The 23,247-nt window shown below is 51.2% G+C and overlaps 3 protein-coding genes across 3 annotated transcripts; 2 read left to right on the forward strand and 1 right to left on the reverse strand.

Moving 5' to 3' along the window:
- Positions 1–1,678: 1,678 nt before the first annotated feature.
- Positions 1,679–9,532, reverse strand: PAF1 (PAF1 homolog, Paf1/RNA polymerase II complex component). Its single transcript, XM_036274406.1, has 14 exons — positions 9,261–9,532; positions 8,684–8,713; positions 5,549–5,641; positions 5,123–5,244; positions 4,965–5,031; positions 4,773–4,874; positions 4,578–4,683; positions 4,419–4,487; positions 4,230–4,333; positions 4,031–4,147; positions 3,805–3,933; positions 2,467–2,572; positions 2,264–2,354; positions 1,679–2,185 (listed from the first exon to the last, which is right to left on the reverse strand). The coding sequence occupies exons 1-14, from the start codon at positions 9,305–9,307 to the stop codon at positions 1,773–1,775; spliced, it is 1,596 nt and encodes a 531-aa protein (XP_036130299.1). The 5' UTR covers positions 9,308–9,532; the 3' UTR covers positions 1,679–1,772.
- Positions 9,533–9,749: 217 nt separating this feature from the next.
- Positions 9,750–13,558, forward strand: MED29 (mediator complex subunit 29). The gene is made up of 4 exons (XM_036276022.1): positions 9,750–10,066; positions 10,582–10,640; positions 11,159–11,243; positions 13,148–13,558. Exons 1-4 carry the CDS (start codon positions 9,851–9,853, stop codon positions 13,388–13,390), a joined length of 603 nt encoding a protein of 200 aa, XP_036131915.1. The 5' UTR covers positions 9,750–9,850; the 3' UTR covers positions 13,391–13,558.
- Positions 13,559–20,103: 6,545 nt separating this feature from the next.
- ZFP36 (ZFP36 ring finger protein) lies at positions 20,104–22,430 on the forward strand. The gene is made up of 2 exons (XM_036274989.1): positions 20,104–20,189; positions 20,955–22,430. The coding sequence occupies exons 1-2, from the start codon at positions 20,166–20,168 to the stop codon at positions 21,888–21,890; spliced, it is 960 nt and encodes a 319-aa protein (XP_036130882.1). The 5' UTR covers positions 20,104–20,165; the 3' UTR covers positions 21,891–22,430.
- Positions 22,431–23,247: the final 817 nt, after the last annotated feature.

Consider the following 23,247-nt stretch of genomic DNA (forward strand, 5'->3'; position numbering starts at 1 on the left):
CTTAACGGTTTTTCTCTGATCATTCCCTCTCATTTTTAGAATCCCCAGGCCTCTCTCTGAGCCAAGAAAGTGGCAGGGGGAACCTGAATTTTATGAGGGGAGAGGGGCAGAGCCCCCTCCTCCAGACCCCCTAGCCCTTCCCCACTATCCCCCAGCCCTGGCTCCCCAGATGCAGAAGTTGAAAGTGGGGAGCCAGGACAGCCAGTGAGGTCAGGAAGTCTGTTGCCTTAACATCCCCTTCCCCCATCAACATACACTCTTCTCCACTCCCAGGTCTGGTTGCTGAAAGACTTGGGGGTAAGGAATAAGGGAAAGGGGATTGTTTGGTTTTTGGTTTCTTTCCCCACCCCCCTTTTCTTTCAACTTTTACCCCAATCCCCATTGTCATGACCTCATTAAGTGGAACACTATCATAACCCAGAGATTCGTCCAGCCCCAGAGTCATACAGACCCTCTGGTCCCTGTTCCTACTGCGGGGTTGTGCTGGGGCCCAGGTGGAGGGAGGGGATTTGGGGGTTCAGGTTGTGGGGAAGCCAGGGTCCCCTATCCCAACCCCCTCCCCCACACACACACTGGGACATTCTCAAGCTTTTCACATCGAAAAGGGAAAAAAATGTTATTTTTAGATACATTTTATGAATAACTTTTGTTATGAATATGGCTGGTAACCATTGTGTATGTTATTAAAGATACAAAATGTTGGGAAAAAACAAAAAACCAAAAAAAAAATTTCAAAGCCACCGCCCTCCCAGCACTCACCCCATTCCCCTGATCTTTTTGCCTCTGCCCTCCTGGTCTGGACCTCTCTCAGCTCTGAGCCCAGGGAGGAAGAGAAAACCAGGGGGTGGTGTAGCCCTGGGGGACCTGCTCCAGGTCCCCACCTCCTCTCCCAGTGCCGGGCTGGGTGGGGTGTCAGGTTTATTTATGTACCTCTTGCACACTCATCAACCTATGCAAGTCCCCCACCCCGGCCCCTCCATGTTTCTGTGCCTTTGCTCATTCCCCTCAAACTCCCAGGGCTTCTCCAGTTCCCCTCCCACTAGCCCGGGGAAGTGGGATGGACAGGGGCCACCTCGTTTGGAATCAGCAGGGTGTCCCTCTTACAGGACCCTCACCTCCTCCCAGCCAGACCCATGTTGTTCAATATCCATCAGGGTGAGCTGGCTCTGCCTGGCACTGGGAGGTGGTGAGGGACACACACACACACACACACACACACACACACAATGGGAGGCAAGAGCTGCCCCCCACACACACCTGACCAGAGTGTGCAGGACGCAGGCGGCCCCACTCTGATGGGCAGGACCCTGACCCTCTCCAGCTCCAGTCCCTCCGCCATGATTTCACCCTCCCTTCTATCCCCAGCCCCATTGGCAGAATCAGCTTTGAGTAACTGTACAGTTTTTCTCGCTGTTGGAGATTTATTTGTTGGAGTTTCACTTGTTTAATGGTCTGGGCTTATTTTGGAAAGAAAAAACAAAAAAACAAACAAAAAATGATTCTGACCTTTGTTATGCTACATTTAATTGAAAACCTAATGGTCCTGCCTTTGTGGCCTTTGCTTCTATGCTGTTAAGCTGGGGCCACTGAGCACCTGGGGTATGGGTGGAGGAAGGGATGGGGTGGGAGGGTGGAGATGTAGGCAGAATGAAACCATTAGGCCTGAGAAGGGAAAGAGAAAAGCTGGCTTTATTAACAGGAAAAGTTTGTAAAGAGGCCATGGAAAAGTACCTTCCTGCACATAAAAACATCTGCGCCGGCCCTGAAAGGACTCAGTCACTGTCACTGTCCGCATCACTGGAATCAGACGCTGCAGCTTCACTGCCATCTTCCTGGGCTGAGTGCTCACTGCCACTGGGGAAGGGGCTGGCGCTGCGGCTGGGGCTGGGGCTGGGGCTCCGCTGGCCACCCCCATCGCTGCCACTCTCTGAATCATTGTCACTGCCATGGGCCCGTCCTCTGTCCTCGTCATCAGAGTCAGCATCCTCTGAATCTGCATCACTGCCAAAGATCTCTTCTTTGTCCCGAGCAGCTCGGGCCTCATCCTCACTGCTCTCGTCCTCGCCGCTTCCACTCTTGTCACTCGCCTCATCCCTGTCACCCTCTTCCCGTTCACTTTCACTGCCTGAGCGCTCATCCTCGCTGCCCTCTTTCTCACTGCTGCTGCCCTTCTCTCGCTCCTCATCTGTGAAGGAACAGAAAGAAGTGAGACCCAGTTTCCCACCCTCCTAGGGGTTCCAGGGTTTGGCCTCTGCAGCTTTACCTGAGCCCCCTGCTTCTTTCTCTTCTGTCTCCATTTCCTCTTCCTCTTCCTCTTCGGGTTCGTGGTTCTCCAGCTGGGCCTTCCGTGCCTCCTGGGAAGCAGCAGAGTTGATGGGAAGAGAAGGTATTCTATCAGGCTTCTGTTTCCCTCTTCACCCACCACCACACTCCCTGTGGGTGCCCTGAATCAGTGGTGTTTATTACCTGAGCTTCTAATTCCTTCTCATTCATGTCCCGGTGTTTGACCACAAGCAATGCATTGGTACCCGACTGAACCCCAGCCTTGGCCCTGCGCTTGCTCAGGCGAACCCTGCAGTGGGCGAGTTGGGGGAGGGGTGTGGAAGATGCAATTAAAAACCCCCAGTGGGGGTGTGGTTCAACTTGGTTCTTAAGTTCCTCACCATTGCTTAGCCCAGAACAGGCCTGAATAAATACAGACTGAATAAGGGAGACTAAACTCCAGTTTAGGGCAGGGGAGGGGAAAGATGATAGCTCTCAAGATACCAGTTCGGTTGCCCTGCACTTTATTAATAAAGTGTGTGTATAGATTTTAACATGAATTAGTTACCAACACAAAAAAGCAGAATTTAGATCTCTGGTTTTGGGAAAATATGAATCTATGGTCCCACTGGGCCTTTTTGCCTCCTATAGTATTCAGCAATGGGTTGGAGTCCTTTGTTGGGCTGGGTTGTGGTACTCCTTGGAGGTTGCCAAGAGCTCTAGGTCACCCACCAGCTGACTGCCTTCTTTCACATTTCCTGCGTGGATTATGGGATCAGAATTTATAATCTCTGCTTGAAAAAGAAATTCAAGCTCTGGCCGGTTTGGCTCAGCAGTTAGAGCATTTGTTCACGGACCAGAGAGTCCCGGTTCATCCCCAGTCCCAGCTGGGGTCATGCCAGTGGCAGCCAATTGATGTCTCTCTCACCCTCCCTCCCTCCTGCTCTTTCTGAAGATAAATGGAAAAGTATCCTTGGGTGAGGATTAAAAAGAAAGGAAATTCAAAGTTACACTTTTTTTCCCCTCCAACCCTTACACCAAAGGCCGGAGCCAAAAGTAACTGTTTAGCCATCAGGGAACAGTTTTGAGGGTCACTTTTTTTTTTGGTATGTGCCCCTAGTGGGAACTGAACCCGGGACTCTCTGGTCTGCAGGCCGATGCTTCAACCACTGAGCCAAACCAGCCAGGGAAGGGGGAGTGGGGGTCACATTTTTTAACTTGGGTATCTGGAGTTTCATTTAAAATAAGCTAATTTTATGTATAATCCCATAGTTTGGATATGTTTACCTTCACATGAAGTCTCTTAATATCGGGAAACTAGACACTGTCTACCTTACACAAAAGATCTAAATATCTTCAGTGTTACATATTTTCTCTGTGGGTTCTTATAATAGAGACAGGTCTAGCCTACATACACAAGCAGGCTTCTGCTGCTCTTGCTTACAAATGCATGTGACAAATCCTTAGGTACAAGTGACCTCCAAGGTGGCATACCCCTGAAGCACAGGCCCAGGCTAATCTGAGGTAGGAATGTATGAGTACCTGGTCTCCAGCTCATTGTAGTAAACTCCATCACCCTCTCGGAAGATGAAGAAGTAGTTTTCCTCATAACCCTTACTAGCCTTGTTCTTTACATTCCAGTTGTATTCCCGAGCAATCTTGTAATCATACCTAAGGATGAGCAGGACAAGGTTAGCCCCATTTCTTCCCTATGAGGGAGAAAGGGAGACGCTTCTCAATCCCCCAAACCTAACCCCAAGCTACGCACACATCATCCGGTGCATAGTCCATTTCCTCCTCCTGGTCCCGCTTTCGTTTCTTCAGGGTCTCTTCTACAGGCAGGAAGTAGGCCACAAACTGGTTCCCTTCCTCATCCATCATGCCCCTGGTTGGGAGAAGATGAGCAGTGATAAATGAGGACAATGGGCAATGAGGAATAGGCCAAGGTTGGTAGCAGGGCCACGTACCTGATCATGGCCTGAGACATCATCTCCAATGCAGCTGCACCACTTGTGTCCTTGGGAGCTGGGTCTGAGTCAAAGATTACCTGAGCACATGGATTAATCCACATCTGGGGGATGGAGGGCACAAGAGTTAAAAGTGAAATAGGCAGAGATGGCAGGCTATCCCTCTCTGCCTCCTATCTCAGATCTGACCTTAAAGTCTGGGAAGACAGGCATGACCTCCACCGGTGTCACTCGAGGTTTGCTGTAATGCTGGGAGATCTGGAAGGGGCAAAAACATGCAAAGGAGGATGAAGAGCTCTGGAGTCACCCCTTTTTCTGCCTCCTCCCAGGTCTTAGTCCCTCAATTACCAACTTCTGGGCATCTTCAAAAGTCTTCTCAATGGCTGTAATCTGGCTATCCCTGTCTTTGTAAATTTCTTCCTCAGTGAACTGCTGTTTCACAGAAACCCCAATCCTAAGGTTGAAGAAAAGAAAGGCCTTTAGGAGCCGGGCCACTGGACACACTGAAATTTCCACCTTCCATTCCTACCTACTACAACTTACTTGACCTCAGGCTTCTCATTGGAGATGCCATAACGGTTGAACTCAGTGGAGATGTACTCTGTCTTCCGCATCCACGGCACCACCTTCGCATGCTGCTGAGACCTAAGGTGGAGGATCAGGCACTTCAGGACTCCACCACCCACCTACCTTACATTGGAGCCAGTCCCCAGTCCCCACTCAGCATGCCCTCACCTCTTGGAACTAGTGGGGGCCTGAATCTCCTCTTCCAGAAGCTTCTCATCAGCTGGATCTAAGAGTACTAGAGGAGAGGCAAGGGAGCAAGAGACCATGGAGGCCCAGGCCTGGCCTTTGCTAACCTTAAAGCAGGCCTTCCCTGCTTCCCTACATACCATTGGGGTCAATGCGGTAGGTGTCAGGGTTGATGAGGTCAATGGTGACCCCCAGGTCTGGCTCAGTCAGGAGATCATGTTTGTGCTGTTTCTCCAAGGAAGTCGCTTTATACTGAACAAACCTGGGTAGGGAAACATGCCCATTATTATTCCAGCTTTACTCCTCAAATCCCTGCTTCACAGAGACTAAAATTTGACAGGGAGGAACTCAGTGGAGTGTCCCCCATGTTGGAGTCCAAAGGCTGGCTCTGCAATGGAAAGAGACTTGGACACTGCTTGTACTAACAAATATTTATCAGGCATCTACTACTACAGTATGTGCAGGGTACTACTCCCTGAAGATAGAGCAGTCAACAAGAGAAGCAGTCCTTGCCTGCAAGGAGCTCATACTCTTGAGTTGTTTCCCATTCCCAATCTTAGTCTCACCTGTTTTGGTCGAAGGGGTAGGTAATGAACTTGGGGTCAAAGGGGATGTCAGGGAGGCTATTGCAGTACTTGACTCGGCAGACCACTCCAGATCTAGAAACAGAATGGCTCATTTAAAAAGCTACTATGGAGGGCGAAAGTATCAAACTCAAACTACAATAAGTAAGGAAGAGGCATATAACACAAAAAGACCTAAAACATGTCGGCCAGTGTGGCTCAGTGGTTGAGCTCCAAGAGGTCGCCAGTTCGATTCCTGGTCAGGGCACATGCCCAGGTTGTGGGCCAAATCCCCAGTGGGGGGGCATGTAGGAGGCAGCCAATCGACATTCTCTCTCATTGATGTTCCTCTCTCTCCCTCTTTCTAAAATCAATAAAGAAAAAAAAATTTTTTTTAAAGACCTAAAACATAACATCAGTAACATAAAATGTGGAGGGAAAGTTAAAATGTTCTTATAGAATATATTTGAATTTAAATGCCTATTAGCTTAAAATAGACTGCTAATGATACCCATAAACCTCGTGGTAACCACAAACCAAAAACCTACAAAAGATATACAAAGAATAAAGAGAAAGGAACTCAACAAAATACTAAAGAAAACCAGCAAACCACAAGAGAAGAAAGGAACAGAACTATAAAAACGACCAAAAAAAACAACACAATGGTAATAAGTGCATATTTATCAATGATTACTTTAAATGTAAATGGATTAGCCCAGCTGGTGTGGCTCAGTGGTTGAGCATCAACCATATACAAGAGGTGGCTGGTTCAATTCCCCATCAGGGCACATGCCGAGGTTGTGGGCCCAATCCCTAGTGGGGGGACATGCAAGAGGCAGCCAATCAGTGTTCTCGCTCATCAATGTTTCTAACTCTCCCTCCCTCCCTCTCTCTCTAAAATCAATAAAAAAATTTTTAAAAATGTAAATGGATTAAATGCTCCAAAAAAAAGAAAGTGGCCCTGCCCTGGCCAGTTTGGCTCAGCGGTTGGAGCGTTGGCCTGCGGACCAAAGAGTCTCGGGTTTGGTTCCCGCTAAGGGCACGTACCAAAAAAAAATATATATATATATATAAAAAAAGTGGCCCTGGCCAGTATGGGTCAATGGTTAGAGCATCAGCCCACTCACCAGAGTTGAGAGTTCAATTCCCTGTAAAGAACCTGGGTTGTGCCCTGGCCAGAGGTGCCAAGGGTGATGCCCTGTAGAAGGCTGGAGGCACATTGGTGGTATTGGAGTCGATTCTTTTTATTTATTTTTTCTTTATTGATTTTAGAGAGAGGAGAAGGGAGAGAGATAAAAACATCGATGAGAGCCCTGGCCAGTTTGGCTCAGTGGTTGGAGCATCGGCCTGCGGTCCCGAGAGACCCGGGTTCAGTTCCCGCTAAGGGCATGTACCTCGGTGCGGTTTGTCCCTGGCCCTGGTTGGTAGTGCAGGTGGCAGCATTTGATGAGTCCCTTTCATGTCGATGTTTCTCTCTCTTCCTATTCTATCTGAACAAAAAAATGGAAAAATGTCCTCGGGTGAGGATTAAAAAAAAAGTTTGGCTCCGCAGTTAGAGCGTTGGCCTGTGGTCCAGAGAGACCTGGGTTCGGTTCCCACTAAGGGCATATACCTCAGTTGCAGTTTGTCCCCAGCCCTGGTTGGGTGATGGTTGGGTTGTACAGGTGGCAACCACTGGATGTGTCCCTTTCATGTCGATGTTTCTCTCTCTCTCTCTCTCTCTCTCTCTCTCTCTCTCTCTCTCTCTCTCTTCCTCTCTCCCTCCCATTCTATCTGAACAACAACAACAACAACAAAAAAGAACCTGGGTTGCAGGTTCTTTCCCCTGCCCTTGTCAGGGCATGAGGCAACCAGTCAGTGTCTCTCTCACATTGATCTTTCTATCTCTCTCTTTTTTTAGTCCTCACCCAAGGACATTCTTACATTTTATCTTCAGACAGAGTGGAGGGAGGGAGAGAGAAACAGTGATGTGAGAGAGATACATCAATTAGCTGCCACTTGCACGACCCCAACTGGGTCGGGGATGAACCGCAACCGAGGTATGTGCCCTTGGCCAGAATTGAACCCAGGACTCTGGTCTGCAGGCCGATGCTCTAACCACTTAGCAAAACTGGCCAAGGCGATCTTTCTCTCCCTCCCTCCCATCTTCTGTCTCCCCCCATCCCTTGCTCCCTTCTACTCTAAAACTAAATGGGAAAATGCCCTGGGTAAGGAGCAAAAAAAGCAAAAAGACATAGGATGACTGTATGGATTTAAAAAAAAAACATGACCCGCCAAGGGCAGTGGAGGCAGCAGCAAAAGAAAAAAAAAAAAACATGACCCATCTACATGTTGCTTACAAGAGACTCACTTCAAATTGAGACATATACCGGCTGAAAGTGAAAGGGTGGAAAAAAGATTTGAAACATCGATCTGTAGTTCCACTTTATATTGGTTGATTCTTGTATGTGTGTCCTGACTGGAGACTGTATCCAAATGACGCTCTAACCCACTGAACTACCCAGCCAGGGCTCCAGCTTTCTTTTTGTTTCTATTTGCATGGGATTGTAAATTAGTGCAGCCACTATGGAAAACTACAGATATTCCTCAAAAAACTAAAAAATAGTGCTGCCATACAACCCAGCAATTTATCTTCTGAGTATCCAAAGTAAACCAAAAACCAAAACCCTAACTGGAAAAGATATTTGCACCCCTATGTTCATCGCAGTATTTCTAGTAATAGCCGAGATACAGAAGTAACCTGTATGTCCATCAGTAGATAAGTGGATAAAAAATATCTCGGGTGTGTGTGTGTGTAATGGAATATTATTCAGCAATAAAAAGATTTTGTCATTTGAGAAAACAGGTGAACCTAGAGAGAATATCATGCTAAATGAAATAGAAAAACAAATATCTCATGATTCCACTTATATGTGGAAACCAAAAAAAGCAACAAATGAATAAATGAAACAAAACAGAAACAAACCCACAGACATGGAGAACAAGCTAATGGTTGCGAAAGGGGAGGATGGTAGGGGTTTGGGAATAAATAAAAACTGCTGATATATGGGGAAAGAGGGGTAGAATCCAGCCCGTTGCCCACTTCCGCTTCCAGCCCCCAAATGCCCACACCCCTTAGGAAAACATAATGGGGCTCACCTCTCAGGCAAAGTCCGGTGGGAATTGGGCCTGGTGGGTAGAAGAGAGAGAGAGAGACGTTGGTAGAAAGATGGAGAAGATGAGATTGACAGGAGAGTGGAGGGGGCTTTTCCATGTTTTTAAAAGGTAAGGAGTGGGTACAAACGCTAATCCTTTCAGTATGGGTGCTCCAAGTGCTTTAATGGAGGGAACCCATTATTCAATTTCTTATAAAGTGTTCCTAAATACTTAAATGAATGAAGGCAAGTAAGTGCTCAATCCCTTTTCAAGGGGGTGTCTTCAAGTATTTAATAAAAATAACCACGTCCTCATTTGCGTTTGGAAAAGGGATCTCTAGACCCTTGACTGAAGGCATAAAATCGCAATCCCTTTTGAATAAATCACGAAGAGCTTAATTCTCGAACTCCATGGCGGGGAGGACACCCTATCCCTGAAGAAACCCCTCTCTTCTGAGTGCTCCGTGACGTCACGGGCAGACCTGGGGGCTAGTGACGTTCATCTATTTAGACACCGGAGCCCCACCCCCGCCTCGCCAAAAACCTGGATAGACGATACAGCCAAGCGGTGAAGCGTCTACCTGTGGCCATCTTCCCGCTGGGCCTGGGTCTGGATGGTGGGCGCCATGGCGACGACGCGAGGGCCGTTCGGACTGGGCCCCTGCTGACCCGCGGGGAGAAATGGTGGGGCGTGTCGACTTCGACGGACACCTAATCCGAGGCAGCGCTCAGGTTGGCGACCCTGTACGTGAGGTTAGCGTCGCGATGAGGTAGGCTGATGATGAGTTCCCGCGGAGACTCAGGTAAACGCGCAGCCGCCTACGCAGCTGCGTATCCAACTGCCGCCGGGACAGTGAGGTACTGGACTAGTCGCCTCAGGCCGCGAGGTCTTCTGGGAAATAGAGTTCGGGTTAAACTCACACACGGATTGGCCAGAGGCTGGGTAAGGGGCGGAGCGAGAGAAGAACCTTTTGTGATTGGTGAATAGGTATCTTAGCTGGACATCGGATTTGAGAATGAAGTGTTAGAGCGTCGGTGCCTTCTTTCCTCCCATTGGCCGAATTGTTTGAGCGGAGCTAACTAGTAAACCGGACCTAGAGACGAAGACGCTAAAAAGAAATCTGGAGAGAGACGCACTTGTGACGCACTTCCGGCGCGGTGAGTGAGGAAGATGGCTACGTCCCAGCAGCAGGTTTCAGCGGCTTCCTCCGCTGCTGGTGTGTCTGGTCCAGGTTCGGCAGGTGGCCCGGGTACCCAGCAGCAACCTCAGCCACCGACACAATTAGTGGGGTCTGCCCAGAGCGGGCTTTTGCAGCAACAGCAACAAGACTTCGATCCTGTGCAGCGCTATAAGATGCTCATCCCGCAGCTGAAGGAGAGTCTTCAGGTGATTTCGCCGGGAGCTTCTAGAAGCTAGCGGGGTTTGGCTTGCTGACTCAAAGAGGGCGGACGAAGAGGCTGGTTAGGCAGGGAACGAGCAAAAGGAGCGTTCGGCAGGAAAGAGGAGTGAGACTTGGTCTTTGTGGGAGCAGCGCGAATGTTGAGCCTGGGGTTGGCCGGAATTCGAGTGGGAGGGAGTTTAAAGGAGAAGCCGGGCTGTGCTTGTTAAATCCTGAAGAAATGATGGCATGTGCAGAGAGTCCTGATTGTGATCGGTGGGTGAGTGAGGACTCTAAGGTGTGTCGGGAGGTCATTGACGAGAACCCCAGGTGAGAGCGGACCGCTGGGAAAATACAAATGTTTATTGCTATCGAATGAATGGAAGCAGAAGTTACAGGAGGAGAATTGTCAAGTGAAGAGGAGGCCTGAGATTGATTGGATCTTAAGGAAGTGTGTAGACTACTAAAGAGTCCCCTTTTGTTTTTCCATCTCCCGCACCTTTTTTTTTTTCCTTTTAACTAGACTTTGATGAAGGTTGCAGCCCAGAACTTGATTCAGAACACTAACATTGACAACGGACAGTGAGTGTAGCCCCATTTCCCAAGATGTCCTCCTATGTCCACCGCATTCTTAGAAATTCATTCCCCAAGCCCTGCCCCGCTCACCCTCTTTTCCTCCTATTTTCAAGCCCGGTTCCCTAGCTCCCAGCCTTGCCCTTTCTGTCTCTTCTACTACTCCAATCCCCTAGTCCCTGCCTCAGGGCTCCTGGGTCTTTACTTGGTTTCCTGGTGGATATTTGGTTGGGTAGACACTGATGTTCCAGAGATTGGAAATCATTCCTCGATCTCCTCCTGGGCTATAGAAAGAGCAATGATGGTCCTGGCTGGTGTGGCTCAATGACTGAGTGTCAACCCATGTACCAAGAGATTGCCAGTTTGATTCCTGGTCAGGGCACATGCCTGGGTTGTGGGCTCCATCCCCAGTGGGGGGCATGAAGGAGGCGGCCCATCGATGATTCTGTTTCATCGATATTTCTATCTCCCTCTTCTCTCTCTCTAAAATTCAATAAAAACATTAAAAAATAAAAAAAATAAAAAAGAAAGAGCAGTGATGGACCCATACAGCGCTTTGACAAATGTCTGGAGGAGTTCTACGCACTCTGTGACCAGCTGGAGCTCTGCCTGGTAAGGGGCCTATTAGACACTGGGAGACCACAACCCTGACTCAGTCCCTGGGTCTTCAGGAATTCTCAGTCAGTCAGTCAACACACATACCTCCTGAGGGCCAGACCTGTGCTTCAACTGATGTTGGGGACACAGTGTTGCCCTGATCTTTGCCCTCACAGAGCTTCCAGTTCAGTGAGGTGACATATATCTCCAAACAATTACAGCTCAGAGTGCTGAGAGCTGTGATGGGAGAGCCTAGGTCTCAGAAGGCAGGGCTCAGACGGGGGTGAGGGCACTGTTAGAGAGGTCAGGATTAAAATGAGGGAAACTCGGACACCTGTGGAAGTCCAGAAAAGGAATCATCCTGCCTGGGGTGGTGCTAGGGAGAGAGGGGCTCAGGGAAGGCACATCAGAGGTGAGGCAGTAACAAAAACAAGAGAGAAATGAGCAAGTGGCTAAAAGCACAGCATCTGAAATCAAATGGACCAGCAACTTCTACCTCTGAGCCATGGGTTCCTCCCTTGGAAAATGGATTTTCAGGACTCAGCAAGTTCATGCATGTAAAGCACTTAATATGGTCCATGGCAATTGTTTTTGTAGTATCATCATTGTCATCATTATTTTGAACTGGGTTTTGAAGGAAAAGTCAGAGTTTGAGTAGCCTGGTAATTGTAGAACGTTATTCTAACTAAAAAGGAACAGCTTATGCTTTAAGTTTCCTTTAGGGATGTCATGAAATACAGTTTGGCATTGGGGCTTGTTGGTTGTTTTTTGTTTTTTGGGGTTTTTTGTTTTTTGTTGTTGTTGCATTTATCTTCGGATAGAGTGGGACGGAGGGAGGAAGAGAGAGAGAGATACATCGATGTGAGAGAGACACACCAAGTGGTCGCCACCCACGCAACCTCAACCAGGGCGGGGACAAACTGCAACCAAGGTACGTGCCCTTAGTTGGAACAGAACCCAGGACACTCTGGTCCACGGGCTGGCCTCCAGCCGCTGAGCCAAAGTGGCCAGGGTTTTTTGTTTTTGTTTTTTTAAGTGCTAGTGGCAAGATTTATTACAGTGAAAACAAAGGAGAGGCTCAAGATAAAAGAAGCAAGATCACATCAGTGGGAGTAAGCCGAGACTGGGCTGTGTAGACTCAGGAAGGAACGTTAGAGGCAAAAGGCGGGTCTCTAAAGCCCACTGCCCCCCTGGTTGAAAGTCTCATGGGGATCCTTAGCATTTAGGAGAAAAGAAAGCAAAATCCGGCCTGAGGGAAGGAAGAGAAGGTTGCTCCAAGATTGTTGAATTTTGACTACAGCCCTGAGGGTGCTGGGAAGTCATCCAGGGTTTCAAGCAGAGAAGAACGTGGACCCATTTCTTTTTTAACAATATGCCTCTGGCTGCCAAATGAGGGGTGGATTAAAGGGCAAAGAGTGGAGGGTTCGGAGAGACAGCCATGGCAGGATTCAATGGGCAAGGCTCCACCAGGGCAGGGCTCTGAGGAAGTGAGGAAGGGCAAATGGTAGAGAGACCCAGAGGATTTGTGTACAGGCCATGGAACTGATGGGTTCTGGGAGGGGGACCCTCCAGAATGAGGCCCAGGGCTCTAGTTGGAATGATAGAGCCATTTCTTAGGGACCCAGGAAAAGGAGCAGTTTGTGTGATGAGAGTGAGGGCTCTGAAACTCCAGAGGAGGCCAGGGGGACACGTACTGTCATCAGTATGAGGTGGGCAGAGAGGTGTGGGGATGACACAGCCCTGAGAGGGCACGAGAATGAGAGGAGATGGGTCGTGGGAATTGCTGCATTGAAGACTTGGGTAGAATAAGTACATAAAGGGAGTCCAAAAGCTATGCAACCTACCCCAGGCTGGCCCTTGGGCACAGTTGGGAGTACCCAGAGTGAGGCTGATGCTGCACTTTGCCTTCCTGTCCACAGCGCCTGGCACATGAGTGCCTGTCACAGAGTTGTGACAGTGCCAAGCACTCTCCCACAATGGTGCCCACAGCCACCAAGCCAGATGCGGTACAGCCTGACAGCCTGCCTTATCCTCAGTACCTTGCGGTCATCAAAGCCCAGATTGCCTGTGCCAAGGACATTCACACCGCTCTGCTGGACTGTGCCAACAAGGTTACGGGGAAGACTTCTGCACCACCTACGGGCCCTGGGGGTGCCTTGTGAGCTGGCAGGGCTGGGAGTGGGGCAGGCTGTGTGGGAGAGGGACAGGGAGGGAATGAAGATTGGCCTCAAAGCAGCTTTGTCTCTGAGTTTTCTTCCCCACCCCCCACCCCCAACTCTTCGATGGCAGCCGGCAGGGGGCAGCAGAGGCCAGCAGGGAGCTCACTGGGGGCAGTGGGGGGAATGGGAGACTGTGTGCAGGAGATGGAGAGCCACTCTGCAGGCAGCCTGCTCTCCTCCCTGTGGAGGGTAGACTTTGGCCTGTGCCTGTGGAAGAGCTCTCCTGGGGCATTTCCACTATCTGCCCTGGTGTGAAGCCCTAACTGGGCCGCGGTCCCTGTGTCCTTACCTGGTTCTCACCCACTATGGGTGAGAGCTCTGTGTCTGCTCCCTTTTCTAGACCTGTCCCTTTGTGTGTGTCTGCTGCATGTGTCTGTTGTCTCATTCAGTCTCTCTTTTTTTTTTTTTCCCCCAATATGTTTTTATTGATTTTTTGGAGAGAGAGGAAGGGAGAAAAAGAAACATTGATGTGAAAGAGATACATTGATTAGCTGCCTCCTGCAGCCAGCAACCTGGGTATGTGCCCTCTCTGGGAGTCGAACTGGGACCTCTCAGTCCATGGGATGGGTAACGTTCAGTCCACTGAGCCACACCAGCTGGGCTCATTCAGTCTATTTTTGTCCATGTGTCTCTCTCTCTTGTTCTGTGTCTCCGTCTCTGACCATCTCTCTCTCTCAGTCCCCTTTTGCTGTATTCTGCCCCCAACTCCTCACTGGGACTCTGTGTATATGAAGAAGACCAGATTCAGGGAGCCAGAACTCCTGGGATACATCCTAAGGCTAGGAAGGGAGCTTCATTTCCAGGAACTAAAACCAAGTCCGGAGAACCCAGGCACCTCCCATGTCAGCCCAGCCCCCAGTGTCCTTGGCCTAGGAAAGGGGAAGTAAGGGGGTCTAAGTCCTGACCTCAGCATGCCTGGTTGGGGAGCAACTCAGGCCCCCACCCATACCAGGGCCTGCGTCAGCAGCACTTAAACTAGGGGTGTTGTGCAATCCGTGGTGAAGCCTGGCCCAGCTGGATGCTTGGGTCCCTATATTTTTAGCCCCAAAGGAGAAGTGAAAGGGCCTCAGAAGGGGTGAATCATCAGTCCTGGGGAAGAACCCAGGCGCCTGGCCTGGGCCCCTTCGGGATGTAGGCCTTGGGGACAGACAGGGCTTTGAGGAGGGAGCGCACCACCAGTCTCCCCACTTCTCTGAGAGCAAGCTTTGGTGAGCTCAGCCATGGCCTTCAGGCCTGGGCAAGTGCAAGGTGGAGCTGCCAGCCCAGGCCCAGCTGGTGGAGTGTGGAAGGCTAAAGTGACTCAGCCTGGTTGGGGGACTGCCCCACCCAACACCTTCTGTGCCCTGATTCCCATGTCACCACCCAGAGGCCTCTTGTCCTGGACCCCACATCTGCAAAGAAAGCTCGGGACCATGGAGACCCATGACTCACCCAAAGCTCAACTCTACACTGGAGTCCTGAGAAATTGCCGACTGTGTGGGCGTGGGCATGGGGGCTGGTGAGGCAAGCAGGATAGGCCCTCAGGAAGGCAGCAGACCTCTGGGTCACTAGCTGAAGCTGCTGTCCACAGGCAGAAATTCTTCCTCAGGGAAGCCACATCTCTGCCCACTGATTTGACTGAATCAGCTCCTCAACCCGACTCCCCAGATCAACTAGGATAATCTCTTTTACTTAAAGTGAACTGATTATGGACTTTAATCGCATCTACAAAATACCTTCACAGCATCATCTAGATTAATGTTTGACTGAATAACCGGGGACTGTAGCCTAGCCAAGTTGACATGTAAAACTGACCTTCATAATCTAGGCTTTGTCAGATTGGCACCCATACACGTCTCATTAACCATAGTTAATCTCTAATTAAATACAAGAACAAAGTCATATTCCCACCAAACATGATGCAATTATCTGTGTACAACCAAAAATGTACCCTTTACCCAGAAGAGCCCACCAGCTTCCAGTGTGGCGGTACATGACATGTACTAGTGGAAATGTAGACCACAGACACATATACTCAGAAGACTGAGGCACAGCTGGCCCTGTGAGGTAGAGTCAACACAAGAAACTAAAACCATAAGGAATGAAAAATGCAGTATTTATTGGAAAAAAAAAAAAACACGTATAAGCATCCAGTTCAAGGGTCAACCTAACACAAATGCAGGATTTGCATGTGGAGAATTAGGTTACTTTTTTAAAATTTTATCTTTATTGTTGAAAGTATTATGGATGTTCATATGTTACTTTATTTATTTATTTTATTTATTTTTGGTATGTGCCCCTAGCGGGAACCGAACCTGGGACCCTAGTCTGCAGGCCAACATTCCAACGTTGAGCCAAACCGGCCGGGGCCATATGTTACTTTATTGAGAAACAAAATTAGGTTTGAGAGTTTAGATTGGGTAGTGGTTCATGGGTATTCATTATTATGGTCTATAGATGTTACGTGTATTTATTATTTGTTAAATAGATGGCAAGATTTTTTTTTTAATTTTTAAACTTTTGACAGAAGATATGAAGGCCTCACTGAGAAGACTGACTTGAAGGAGAGAGAATAAGTCTTGAGAATAAGGACATTGGGGGAAGAGCATTCCAGGGAGAGGGAATAGCAAGTTTAAAGGCCCCGAGGCAGGAATGAGATGGTACGTGTATGGAACGGTGTGGAGCCCTGGACCACAGTGAAGGGACTGGGACAGGTTATGGAGGACCTTGGTTTTGATCTTTACTAGATTATTCAATCCACAGAGAGATTGTACAACCTGGGACACAACCACACACTTCAGGGAAGGGTGTACATGAGATGCACAGCAACACAGTAAAACATCAGAAACACAGGGTCTTACCCCACCTAGCAGAGAGTGGCACAACCCACCATCCTACAATCATGGTGTCCTCTGGGTCTCAGCACAACCCCACAAACAGACTAATGGAACAGTTCAACCCTGTGAATATATAAACAACCCTCTAACCACCACTTATCCTGCTATCTCTCACCTCATCACAGACTTTGCCCATCACAGGCTCTCAGCCCTGCCCTCAGCTCACAACAGTATCAAAAGCAGCCTTGGCTGGGGAGAGATAAGGTTTCCCAGGTGCCAGTGTGTGTGTCTGGTTAGCCCAGAGGCCACCGGGAACAGTGACATGGAGCGGGATGTGCGCCAGCTGCCCTCCCCATCGTCATGTTCATTCTAGACATCAGAATCCAAAGTTCACCAGTTTCACTGCCTTGTGACTGGCCACAGAGGAACCACATCCAGACAGTGGCCTCACACGTTTTCAGCAACACCACCCAAATGAGAACACGGACACATAACACTATTCACTATATACGCTGAGCTGTAGGGGCCTTGCACACAACCACAGCTGCCTATACTCTCATGGATAACTCACACACAGTCAACTTTGAAGTGTGTGTGCACAGATCTTCATCGCACATGAGGACAGTCATACCCTCACTAGGCTCCCTCAAGTTGTTACACACACTTAGTCATTCCAAGATCCCACAGTGGTTCAGAGCTACACACAGGCGTGCAGGTGGGTATGTCAGTCACACGTTTTCATGAATGCCACTTCAAAGACAGGGTTGAGTACACACTCCCATACCCCAAGATCGTTAAAGTCAACATGGTATAGTCAATCACAGGCCCAGGCGGTTTCACACATTTATTCACAGTCATGTCAAGTGGGATTGTAAGACACAGGCCTCACACAGTAAAGTGGGTCGCAGGCACCCCAGGTCTCACACACCCGGTCTAGGACACACTTTCGCACCTGCAGCGCCCACACTTCACAAAGCGTCAGACACACGCACACAACGGTGGCCCACGCAGTTGCACACAGCCCCCCGCACCCGCTCAGGCCCAATCAATCCCGCCAGGAGCGGGCACACACGTGCCTCCAGTACAGGGCCCCGCTCGCCCTCGCACTCACTCGGGCTCTCACACCCCCGCGTTTCCCGTCCCCGCTTGTTTTTCTGGAAACTCTGCTCTCCGTTCCCCTCCCCCTAGGCCGGAAGTGCTCGCTGTATTTTTAGCTTCTCTGGTTTCCGCCCCTTTTCCCCTCTGCTACCCGCCTAGAACTTGCCCCCTGTGTCCTGCACGGGGTACCCCGGCCATCCCCTATCCCCATCGTCATTCCAAAGGGGATTCCCGGCCGTTGGTGGGGCCACGGATTTTCCCACTGGCTACGTGCGGAGTGGGGAGGAGTTCTGCCCCGAACTTCCTCCTAGGCCGGGACGCCTGAGGCCAGGACGAGGTTGGAGGGGGATGGGAGCTGGGCTGCTAAATCGGAGGGCAGAAGGACTGGGGGCTCGGACTCAGATCTGACAAAGGAAGGGGTCTGAGCCTGGAGGTGGCTTGGAGACCCCGGACCCCTAGATCTGAGCAAGGAGGGCCCCAGGCCCGGGCTTCTGGGATACCCGTGTGTGTTTCAGTGGGTGGTCTGTCCCTCCCTGTGCCTTAGCACCCCTCCCCCTCCAGCCTCTTTGAGAGTCACCCTATCCCAAACATCCAAGTTCTCCGGCCCATGACTCAGCATATAGAAGAGGGGAGGGGGTCAGCCTGACTCAGGGATGGGGAATGCTCCCAATCTCCGGAGAATTGAAACTGAAATCCCTCCTCCAGGGTCGCAACCGGAGCCAACCTGGGCTCTGGGGATCCCAAGGTGCCCCCCACCTCCCGCTTTCCCGCTGCCTTCGTCCTACTAGTGGCACAGGGATTTGGAGCCCAGCCGGGAGGCGGGTGCCAGACACCTCCCCTTTCACCCTTTCCCGTTGTCCTCGAGCCTCTGTTTACAGGCGACAGAAGCCCTGGTTACAGGAGAGAAACTCGCGTTCCAGCTGAGCCTCCTCGTCACGTCACGGCTTCCAGGAAGCCCCCTTCCCCCGCCCCTTGCGAGTGAGTCACGGGCGAGCGGGAGGCTGCAACCGTGCCAGACCCGCCCGCAGCCACCCAGCTCACGGGACCAGCGGGAAGGCCCCTCGGCCGGCCCCAGACAGCTCCACACCAGGGATTCCCCAGAACTCTGTCAGATGAGGCAGGTCTGCGTGCCAGATCGAATCTCCTCACCTCAATACAAGCCCGAAGTCACAGCCTGCAAGAGTGAACTTCGCATCATTATAAACCACTCCGTGGCAATGATTTCTGCCCCCATATTTTCACGGAGGGCAGCCAGCTAACCAATATTCTCTTAAGATCTTAAAGTTCTCATACAGGGCAACCGCTTGACAATAAACGACTTGAGAATGTGGTGAGTGTTCCTGGCAAGTTTAGAGTTCCCTCAAAGCACACACCTCTATGACACCCATCCAACCATCAGTTGGGAATGATCCATTTCTTCCATCTCAAAACAGCTTTTAGTCAAGGCAACCATCCACCGTGATAAAAGATCTTGCCCTTTCCAATCTTTAATTTTCTGAGGGCACACTCTTAACATGATTTAAGGTCCTTGTATTAGGCTGCTGCCATTTACTAAACAGAGCTAGGAGAGTAACTTGGCCTCTATTCCCGGTTCTCATGTGTAAAATGCACACAATAACCCCTCGTCGAGTTAACATATTTTAAGCATTTTCACACGACCATATATGTGACAGTGCCTAACCCAGAGGAAGCCATCAGAAGTGCCACTGTCTAAGGAGGGTGAGAGGCTACAGCGGCTGTGAAATTGGGAAAGGAGGTCCCTTTCCAGTCTTGCCAAGTATCAGAGTCTGCGCTGTTTGAGAGCGAAACCAAGACAGGTGGGCAAGTCTCACAAGAGAATTCTCTGCCAGGCCGGTTGGTCTCCTCTCTCTATTTTGCTCCTTTGGGTTTCTGTCTTGGGGGGGTGTTTGTTTCTCCCTTTTCTACCTCTTTTTGTTTCTTTTTAAAAAATTGTTGGAAACTGAGGTGCAGTTCTTGACTGATTTCTTTAAGAGAAGTAGAGAAACACTGCTTTGTTGTTCCACTTATTTCTGTATTCATTGGTTGTATCTTGTATGTGCCCTGCGGGGGAGGATTGAACCCGCACCCTTAGCAGATGAGGACGACACTAACCAACTGAGTTAACAGGACAGGGACCTTTTTGTTTCTTTATTTGACCTTCCCTCTAGCTTCTCGCTGCTCTTAATTTGTCTCTGGGACTGTCTCTTCATGTCTTTTCTGTCTGTCTCCCCACCTCTCCTTATCCTGTTTTTCCTTCTCTTCGTATGCCTCCCTGAGTGTGTGTCTCTCCCTCCCGCTGTTGTGTATCTCTCTGTGTGTTTCTCTTTGCCTGTGTTTCTCAGTCTCTGGCTCCCTCCGTGCCTCTCCCCGCCTGCGTGGGTCTTTCTCTCGTGCGCACGCCCACTGCCTCGGCCTCAGCTCTTGTCAGTTTCCCCTGGAGCCCTGCCCCCACCTCCCTTCCCTACACCTCAGTTTCCAGCTTTGAAAACTGTGCCAACACCCCCATCCCACACACTCCCCACTGGGTCGAGGCCACCCGTGGGCCCAGCTCAGGCGTGTCTCAACCGGGGGCGGGGCGGGGCGGAAGGGAACCAGTCCCAGGCCAGGCGGGCTGCGCCGGGGGTGCGCGTCCGGGAAGCGCCCCTCCTGGCCCCACCCACCAGGGCCCGCCACCCTGGCCCCGCCCCCTTCTGTCTCTATATAAGCACCAGCTTCTCCAACCAACCGCAGCTTGGCTCCAGCGCTCCCACTTTCGCCTGGGTTCTCCCGCAGATTGGCCCCCTGCGCTGGCCCTCTGCGCTGCCATGGATCTCACTGCTATCTACGAGGTGAGTCCCCTCCGACCGCACCTTGGGGTCCTTGGGGTCCGGTCCCAGGCCTGACTGACTCGCTTCTCAAACTAGAGCGTTCTGGCATCGCACACTCCGGCCTGGGACCCCTGGCTCCTTACCCAAATGAGTTCCTGAACACTGCTGGCTCCGGCCCGGGGTCCTCCTTTCCTTCTCAGACCAGTGTGATTCCCTGGCGGTGAAAAATTGAGCCAGCGACTTTCGGGTCTTGGCCCAAACATGGGTAGAGTGGTCTTTGGAGATGAAAAGCTGGAGTATTCTCAGACCAGAGCTGTCTGGAGGCGGAAATGGCCCCATACCTGCCCCCCCACCTCCCCAAGTAGTTGCTGAGGGCGCGGTTTTGCGTGCGGAGGCGTTTCTGGGGTGAGGGGAAGGCGACTTCTGTCTCCACTCCCTGACCCAGAGGAGGACTCCTAGGTTACCTTTGCCGGCCCTCCAGTTGTGAAACTGGAGAAGACGATTCACGGAGTCAGATCCCGAGAGGCCCAGAGGCTCAAAATTGGTGGACAGTGGTGTGCCCTGAATTGGGAAGCCAGGATTCCTGGGTCACTTGAGATAGGCTTCAGCCCCGAAACAGAACTTCCAATTCGGGATCCCTGCGATCCGAACCCATTGCTTTCTGTGAGTGGGTGGGGCTCAGACCAGGAGCCCACAAACCAGACTGGCAAGCTCTGAGGTGCCCTGCAGCTGGGGAGGGGCGTCACCCTGCATTTTCCGTGTCTTAACTGATCCCTGTTCCCACAGAGCCTCCTGTCGCTGAGTCCTGACCTGACATCCGACCATGGAGATACAGAGTCCAGCCCTGGCTGGACTTCCTCAGGACTCTGGAGCCTAGGCTCACCCGACTCCAGACCTGTTGGGGTCACTACCCGCCTGCCTAGCCGGTCCACCAGCCTGGTGGAAGGTCGAAGCTGCGGTTGGGTGCCTCCACCCCCAGGATTCGCACCCCTGGCTCCCCGCCTAGGCACTGAACTGTCGGCCTCACCTACTGCAACCCCCACCACCTCATCCCGATACAAGACCGAGCTATGTCGGACCTTCTCAGAGAGTGGGCGCTGCCGCTATGGGGCTAAGTGCCAGTTTGCCCACGGCCAGGGTGAGCTGCGCCAGGCCAGTCGCCACCCCAAGTACAAGACAGAACTCTGCCACAAGTTCTACCTCCAGGGCCGCTGCCCCTACGGCTCACGTTGCCACTTCATCCACAACCCCAATGAGGACCTGGCCTCCCCTGGCCACCCCCATGTGCTACGTCAGAGCATCAGCTTCTCAGGCCTGCCCTCCGGCCGCAGATCCTCACCACCACCAGCAGGCCTGCCAGGCCCTTCCCTGTCCTTCTCTCCCTCCAGCTCCCCACCACCACCACCTGGGGACCTTCCACTTTCACCCTCTGCCTTCTCTGCTGCCCCTGGGACCCCTGTGGCCCGAAGGGACCCCACACCAGCCTGTTGCCCCTCCTGCCGAAGGGCCACCCCCAGCAGTGTTTGGGGACCTGGGGGTGTCCTGGCTCGGAGCCCCTCTGCACACTCCCTGGGATCTGATCCTGATGATTATGCCAGCAGCGGCAGCAGCCTGGGAGGGTCTGACTCTCCTGTCTTCGAGGCTGGGGTTTTTGGGCCACCCCAGCCACCCGTAGCCCCTCGGCGACTCCCCATTTTCAATCGTATCTCAGTGTCTGAGTGACAAGTGCCTGCCCAGTACAGATCAGCTGGATCTCATGGTGGGGCCATTTCTCTTGTGCTGTGGGCAACTGGGGAGCTCTTAATCAAGTAGCCCCACTGCCTTCCAAGATGCATTAACCCACTCCCCTGACCCCATGCTGGGGCAGGTCCCCAGTGTGCAAGCTCAGTGTTTCTGGTGTTGGAGGAAGGAGTGTATTATGGAGTCTTTTTTTTTTTAAAGATGTAGCAAATTTGAGGGTGGCAGTGAGCCCTCTCCACCCCACCTCTCACCTTCCCGATGCTGTGAATAATAGGCCCCTACTTCCCCCTCCTGATTTTTCCTAGACCCCTGAGGTCCAGTGTGACTTGGTGACTGGAGCCTCTCTTGAGGGTCAGTCCTGGTGCTCAAATTTCCCTCCAAAAGCAAGTAGTCAAAAGTCATTGTCAACCTCCTCCCCCCAGCCATTGGGTCCTTTATTTATGACGACTTTATTTATTCTAATAGATTTTATAGTATTTATATATATTGAGTCGTCTGCTTCCCTTGTATTTTTCTTCTTTTTGTAATACTGGAAATGATCGAATAATTATTATAAGTATGCTATAATATATTAAGTAATATATATTGTTAAAGTTTATTTTTGTGTTTTTTGGAATTTTTAAATAAAAAAACGTGTGTGTAAACTCGAATCCTGGTTTTTCTGCGGTCTAGAGGCAGCGAAGAGTAGGGTGGATGGAGTGGCCCTTTTTTGAAGCGGGGAGAGTCCATCCATAGCTCCTCCAAACCTTTCCGGAGCAGAGAAGCCTGCGGCACTTACCTGGCAGGAAGTGATGTCACCGGGACCGGCCGTTCACCTGAGAGGGCGGGGCCAGGTGAGGTCACCCGGTAAAAACCGGGAGAGCCAGTTCCCAGGGCGTGGTAAGGGCGAAGGCGCTCCAGTCTGGTCGGGCTCTTTGACCCAGCTCTCGGCTGGGCCGGGCGGGGAGGGGATGTTTCAGTCCCCGCGGGCGGAGGGGGCAGGGTGGGGCGGCGCGGGGAGAACGGAATGTGCCGGGGCGCTGGCCCAGGGCGGGCGGGGGCGGGGCGGCCCCTGCGGTTCGGTCCTGGGGGCCCACCACCCGGGCATCCAGGACCTGAGGGGCTGTGGGGAGCTGAGACTCCGGCAATCTTGGTGGAGGCAGCATTAAGGCCCCGGGATTCTGGAATGGCAACTGTGGACAAAAAGGAGCCACATAACCTAAACCTGACAAGCTCAGGGAAGGCCTGCTTGGCAAACCTTACACACTCAGAGACCTAAAGTAACCACGTACAATGGTCTAAAATTAAAACTTTATAGGCAAAAGGGAATCCTGGTGGGTAGTCATGCCCTAGGCACCTA

The sequence above is a fragment of the Molossus molossus genome, unplaced genomic scaffold (assembly GCF_014108415.1).
Source record: "Molossus molossus isolate mMolMol1 unplaced genomic scaffold, mMolMol1.p scaffold_m16_p_21, whole genome shotgun sequence".
In the NCBI taxonomy this organism is placed as follows: Eukaryota; Metazoa; Chordata; class Mammalia; order Chiroptera; family Molossidae; genus Molossus; species Molossus molossus.

Excerpts from the sequence above, each read along its gene's own strand:
- PAF1 (XM_036274406.1), bottom strand. The coding sequence starts at position 9,307 with ATGGCGCCCACCATCCAGACCCAGGCCCAGCGGGAAGATGGCCACAG. Across the intron at positions 5,032-5,122 it reads CTACCGCATTGACCCCAATG|TACTCTTAGATCCAGCTGAT; the intron begins GTATGTAGGGAA and ends CCTCTCCTCTAG. Across the intron at positions 2,186-2,263 it reads GAAAGAAGCAGGGGGCTCAG|ATGAGGAGCGAGAGAAGGGC; the intron begins GTAAAGCTGCAG and ends GTTCCTTCACAG.
- MED29 (XM_036276022.1), top strand. The coding sequence starts at position 9,851 with ATGGCTACGTCCCAGCAGCAGGTTTCAGCGGCTTCCTCCGCTGCTGGT. Across the intron at positions 10,641-11,158 it reads ACTAACATTGACAACGGACA|AAAGAGCAGTGATGGACCCA; the intron begins GTGAGTGTAGCC and ends AAAATAAAAAAG. Across the intron at positions 11,244-13,147 it reads ACCAGCTGGAGCTCTGCCTG|CGCCTGGCACATGAGTGCCT; the intron begins GTAAGGGGCCTA and ends TCCTGTCCACAG.
- ZFP36 (XM_036274989.1), top strand. The coding sequence starts at position 20,166 with ATGGATCTCACTGCTATCTACGAG. Across the intron at positions 20,190-20,954 it reads ATCTCACTGCTATCTACGAG|AGCCTCCTGTCGCTGAGTCC; the intron begins GTGAGTCCCCTC and ends CTGTTCCCACAG.